The sequence below is a fragment of the Bos javanicus genome, chromosome 28 (genome assembly GCF_032452875.1).
Source record: "Bos javanicus breed banteng chromosome 28, ARS-OSU_banteng_1.0, whole genome shotgun sequence".
NCBI lineage: Eukaryota > Metazoa > Chordata > Mammalia > Artiodactyla > Bovidae > Bos > Bos javanicus.
In genome coordinates this window covers 5663594-5669632 of record NC_083895.1, presented here as the reverse complement: position 1 = coordinate 5669632, position 6039 = coordinate 5663594, and the positions used below count along the sequence as shown (strand labels likewise).

Below are 6039 nucleotides of genomic sequence, written 5' to 3'. Positions count from 1 at the left end.
TGCATTCAAATGGGTATATCTTTCCTTTTCTCCTTTGCTTTTCGCTTCTCTTCTTTTCACGGCTATTTGTAAGGCCTTCTCTGAAAGACATTTTGCTTTTTTGCATTTCTTTTTCTTGGGGATGGTCTTGATTCCTGTCTCCTGTACAATGTCACGAACCTCCATCCATAGTTCATCAGGCACTCTGTCTATCAGATCTAGTTCCTTAAATATATTTCTCACTTCCACTGTATAGTCATAAGGGATTTGATTTAGGTCATACCTAAATGGTATAGTAGTTTTCTCCACTTTTCAATTTCAATCTGAATTTAGCAATAAGGAGTTCATGATCTGAGCCACAGTCAGCTCCCGGTCTTGTTTTTACTGACTGTATAGAGCTTCTTCATCTTTGGCTGCAAAGAATATAATCAATCTGATTTTGGTGTCGACCATCTGGTGATGTCCATGTGTAGAGTCTTCTCTTGTGTTGTTGGAAGAAGGTGTTTGCTATGACCAGTGCGTTCTCTTGGCAGAACTCTATTAGCCTTTGCCCTGCTTCATTCTTGTCTAACTCAGTGCAACTAAGCCATGCCTTGTGGGGCCACCCAAGACAGATGAGTCATGTGGAGAGGTAAAACAGAATATGGTTCACTGGAGAAGGGAATGGCAAACCACTTCAGCATTCTTGCCTTGAGAACCCCATGAACAGTATGAAAAGGCAAAAAGATAGGATACTGAAAGATGAACACCCCAGGTTGGTAGGTGCCCAATATGCTATTGGAGATCAGTGGAGAAGTAACTGCAGAAAGAATGAAGGGATGGAGCCAAAGCAAAAACAATACCCAGCTGTGGATGTGACTGGTGATAGAAGCAAGGTCCGATGCTGTAAAGAACAATATTGCATAGGAACCTGGAATGTTAGTTCCATGAATTAAGGCAAATTGGAAGTGGTCAAACAGGTGATGACAAGAGTGAACATCGACATTCTAGGAATCAGCAAACTCAGATGGACTGGAATGGGTGAATTTAACTCAGATGATCATTGTATCTACTACTTTGCGCAAGAATCCCTTAGAAGAAATGGAGTAGCCATCATAGTCACCAAAAGAGTCCAAAATGCAGTACTTGGATGCAATCTCAAAAATGACAGAATGATCTCTGTTCGTTTCCAAGGCAAACCATTCAATATCAGGGGAATCCAAGTCTATGCCCCAACCAGTAACACTGAAGAGGCTGAAGTTGAACAGTTCTATGAAGACCTACAAGACCTTTAGAACTAACACCCAAAAAAGATGTCCTTTTCATTATAGAGGACTGGAATGCAAAAGTAGGAAGTCAAGAAACATTCTATTACAGTCACAAATTTATGCTCCAACCAGAGCAGAAATATACTTGTAAGTATTGTAAATTTTGCAATTATTTGCTACTCTTGCAAATATACCAAGTATCATGTAGTTGAATTTGTTCCAAAACCTAGTATGCCAGTTGATTTATCTCTATAATATTTAAGTGAGCTTTAGAAAAACTAATTAATACTCATCTAATATAAGAACTATTTCTTTGAAAACAAATTTGAACTTTAGTATACTTAAGAATTAATTTTAAAAATTAATTTTTAATTTTTGAAAAATCTAGGACTATGTTCAATTCAATTCAGTCGCTCAGTTCAGTTTAGTTCAGTTCAGCCGCTCAGTCGTGTCCAACTCTTTGCAACCCCATGAATCTCACCAGGCAAGGCCTCCCTGTCCATCACCAACTCCCAGAGTTCACCCAAACTCACGTCCATCAAGTCGGTGATGCCATTCAGCCATCTCATCTTCTGTCGGCCTCTTCTCCTCCTGACCCCAATCCCTCCCAGCATCAGAGCCTTTTCCAGTGAGTCAACTCTTCACATGAGGTGGCCAAAGTATTGGAGTTTCAGCTTTAGCATCTTTCCTTCCAAAGAACACCCAGGACTGAGCTCCTTCAGAATGGACTGGTTGGATCTCCTTGCAGTCCAAGGGACTCTCAAGAGTCTTCTCCAACACCACAGTTCAAAAACATCAATTCTTCAGTGCTCAGCTTTCTTCCCAGTCTGACTTTCACATCCATACATGACCACTGGACAATGTTAATGCCATTTAAAAATCCACTGTCTTATAGAGGACAGACTAGTGGACATGGTGGGCAGTGGGGAGGGGAGGGTGAGATGTACAGAGAGAGTAACAGGGAAACTTACATTACCATATGTAAAATAGATAGCCCGTGGGAATTTGCTGTATGACTCAGGGAACTCAAACAGGGGCGCTGTATCAACCTAGAGGGGTGGGATTGGGAGGGAGATAGAGGGAGTTTCAAGAGGGAGGGGACATATATATATCTATGGCTGAATCATGTTGATGTCTGACAGAAAACAACAAAATTCTGTAAAGCAATTATCCTTCAGTTAAAAATTAAAATATTTTTTAAAAAAAATCCAGTGTCTTACAGATGAATGAATAAAGAAGATGTGGTACGTATATATGATGGAATATTACTAAGCCATTAAAAAGAATGAAATAATGTCATTTGCAGCAACATGGATGAACCTAGAGACTGTCATGCGAAATGAAGAAAGTCAGACCAAGGAGAAGAAATACTGTATGACATCCCTTATATGAGGAATCTAAAAAGAAATGATACAAATGAACTTATTTACAGAACAGAAACAGACTCACAGACTTAGAGAATGAACTTTGGGTTGCAGGCAGGGGCGAGAATGGAGGGAAGAGATAGTCAGGGAGTTTGGGATGGATATCTACACTCTGCTATATTTAAAATGGATAACCCTCCCTCTCAGAACCTTCCTGCCGCCGCGTTCGGACCTCGCTGCTTCAGCCTCTGGGTCCTGTTCCATCTTTCCACCCTGCAACTAGCAGCAGAGAAAAACTAATTCCATATTATTTTTTTGCCCCGTACACACCTTGAGGCGAGCAAAAAGATTAGAATAAATTTTAACAATGAGGGAAATCGTGCACATCCAGGCGGGTCAGTGTGGCAATCAGATCGGTGCCAAGTTCTGGGAGGTGATCAGTGATGAACATGGCATCGACCCCACTGGCACCTATCATGGGGACAGCAACCTACAACTGGACCGCATCTCTGTGTACTACAATGAAGCCACAAGTGGCAAATATGTCCCTCGTGCTATCTTGGTGGATCTAGAACCCGGAACCATGGATTCTGTTCGCTCAGGTCCTTTTGGTCAGATCTTCAGATCAGACAACTTTGTTTTTGGTCAGTCCGGGGCAGGCAACAACTGGGCCAAGGGCCACTATAGAGAGGGAGCCGAGCTGGTTGACTCAGTCCTGGATGTGGTTCGGAAGGAGGCCGAGAGCTGTGACTGCCTGCAGGGCTTCCAGCTGACCCACTCTCTGGGTGGGGGCACTGACTCCGGAATGGGCACCTTGCTCATCAGCAAGATCCGTGAAGAGTATCCTGACCACACCATGAACACCTTCAGCGTGGTGACCTCACCCAAAGTTTCCGACACTGTTGTTGAGCCCTACAACGCCACCCTCTCTGTCCATCAGCTGGTGGAGAACACTGATGAAACCTATTGCATTGACAACGAGGCCCTTTACGACATATGTTTCTGCACCCTCAAGCTGACCACACCAACCTATGGAGACCTGAACCACCTCGTCTCGGCCACCATGAGTGGAGTCACCACTTGCTTCCGCTTCCCTGGCCAGCTCAATGCTGACCTCCACAAGCTGGCCGTCAACATGGTGCCCTTCCCACGCCTCCACTTCTTCGTGCCTGGCTTTGCCCCTCTAACCAGCTGTGGCAGCCAGCAGTATTGGGCCCTCACTGTCCCTGAGCTCACCCAGCAGGTCTTCGATGCCAAGAACATGATGGCTGTCTGTGACCCCCGCCATGGCTGGTACCTCACCGTGGCTGCTGTGTTCCGTGGGCAGATGTCCATGAAGGAGGTAGATGAGCAGATGCTCAACGTGCAGAATAAGAACAGCAGCTACTTCGTGGAATGGATCCCCAACAATGTCAAGACAGCTGTTTGCGACATCCCACCCCGTGGTCTGAAGATGGCAGTCACCTTCATTGGCAACAGCACGGCCATCCAGGAGCTGTTCAAGCGCATCTCGGAGCAGTTCATGGCCATGTTCCGCCGGAAGGCCTTCCTCCACTGGTACACAGGTGAGGGCATGGACGAGACGGAGTTCACCAAGGCTGAGAGCAACATGAACGACCTTGTCTCCGAGTACCAGCAGTACCAGGATGCCACCGCAGAAGAGGAAGAGGATTTCGGTGAGGAGGCCGAAGAGGAGGCCTAAGGCCAAGTCCCTATCACCTTAGGCTTCTTAATCCCCTCAGCCTTCTTCCTCAACGACCCCTTTCCTCTCCCTCAGAATTTGCATTTTCTGCATCTATCTTGTTTTTCTTTTTTGGGGGGATTCTAGAACAGTGCCTGGCACATAATAGGCGCTCAATAAATATTTGTTGTTTGTTGAATGTCTCTTCTCTCTTTCCACTTTTGGGGAGCCTAGATTTTCTGCATTCTGGGAAACCCTGTCATTTTCCTTCTGGTGCCCACTCCTCCCATCTGTCCAGTTAACATTTCCCTCTCTGTTTTCGAGATAGCTCTCCAAGAGGCTGGGTTTCCTCAAATCTCATTTAGAACCGTGTGCTGAAAACCTGGATTGGTGACTGCCATCCTAGGCCGGTGTGCTGGCCTAGGGGAAGGAAACTGAGCGAGTAGAAGTCCCTACCAGAAAGGGTTGGGTTTGGAGAGGGGCATCCAGGGTACTGAAGTCCTAGGTGCCAGGTATCTCCCCGCTCCTCTCAGCTTGTGCAGAGGTGTTGACAGTATTATCTTCATTTTCAGTCTCCTTCCAAGTTCTGTCCTAAGCTATTACCTTTGCAAGTTTCTGGCCCCCACCCTATCAAGTGGGAATCCCTTCCTCTTCCACTTTATCTCCTTCATAATAACGTTGAATTCCCTCCTTTCTCCTGTTTGAGAAAGGGGGTCAAGAGAAGCAAGAGATAGCCTTAGTCTCTAAGTCTCCAGAAAGCCCCTCCCCACCCCATCTCTTCTTATCAAAAAAAATAATACGTATCAACCCCTTCTGTACTTATATGGAAAGGTATGTGCTGCCACCTAAACGTCATTCCCCAGACAGGGGACAGAACACCTTCCATCTTTTGGCAAACATCTCATCTCTCCTGCTACTGCTTCCCCACTTCTTGATTTTGTCCTATTCTACACTTCAGATTTCTATTATGTTGAACTTACTGCTTTTTTTCATATTGAAAAGATGACATTGCCCCAAGAGCCAAAAATAAATGGGAACTGAAAAGAAAATAAATAAATAAATAAAATGGATAACCAACAAGGTATTACCATAAAGCACAGGGAACTCTGCTCAGTGTTTTGTGGCAGCCTGGACAAGAGCGGAGTTTGAGGGAGAATGGGAACATGTATGTGTATGGCTGAGTCCCTTTGCTGTTCACCTGAGATGGTCACAGTGTTGTTTGTTAATCAACTATACTCCAATATAAAATTAAAATCTTTTTAAAAATCCAGCATCTTGTTATAGCAGAGATGACTCAGGAGTTCACTGGAGGGATGGGATGGCACAGTCAGATGTTCAGAACTTCTTCCCCCGCTGCTGTTATCTCAGAAGGTGCCTGGCGCCCCGGGCCCTAGGGGATCGTGAGCAGAGGCAAGGGTGAAACACCCGCCCCTGAGCGCTCAGAGAAAGGCTGAGGGCAGCAGGTGTGGGCAGCCCACAGCTCAACATTCACAGGCAGGTATATATCTTTTACTTTGGCTTGTCTTTGAATACAGGCTTTAGTATAGTTTATTTTAGTCTTCAAGCTCACCTCAGCATGCCTATAATACAATGTCAAAAAATTCAGAATACCATATTTAGTCATCAGTTATAAATAGTGTCTCCTAAAAACCTCACTGGAAACCCGCAGGGTGTTCATTTACACTCATGGTTTTATTATGAAATAAACCCTACGATCACCTACTCAGGACTATTTGAGGAATCAAGATTACTGCCAAACTCCTGCAAA

At 44.9% G+C, this 6039-nt stretch overlaps 1 protein-coding gene across 1 annotated transcript; it reads left to right on the top strand.

Moving 5' to 3' along the window:
• Positions 1-2768: 2768 nt before the first annotated feature.
• On the top strand, positions 2769-4998 carry LOC133240301 (tubulin beta chain-like). Its single transcript, XM_061404825.1, has one exon. It carries the CDS (start codon positions 2958-2960, stop codon positions 4290-4292), a length of 1335 nt encoding a protein of 444 aa, XP_061260809.1. The 5' UTR covers positions 2769-2957; the 3' UTR covers positions 4293-4998.
• The last annotated feature ends 1041 nt before the right edge of the window (positions 4999-6039 follow it).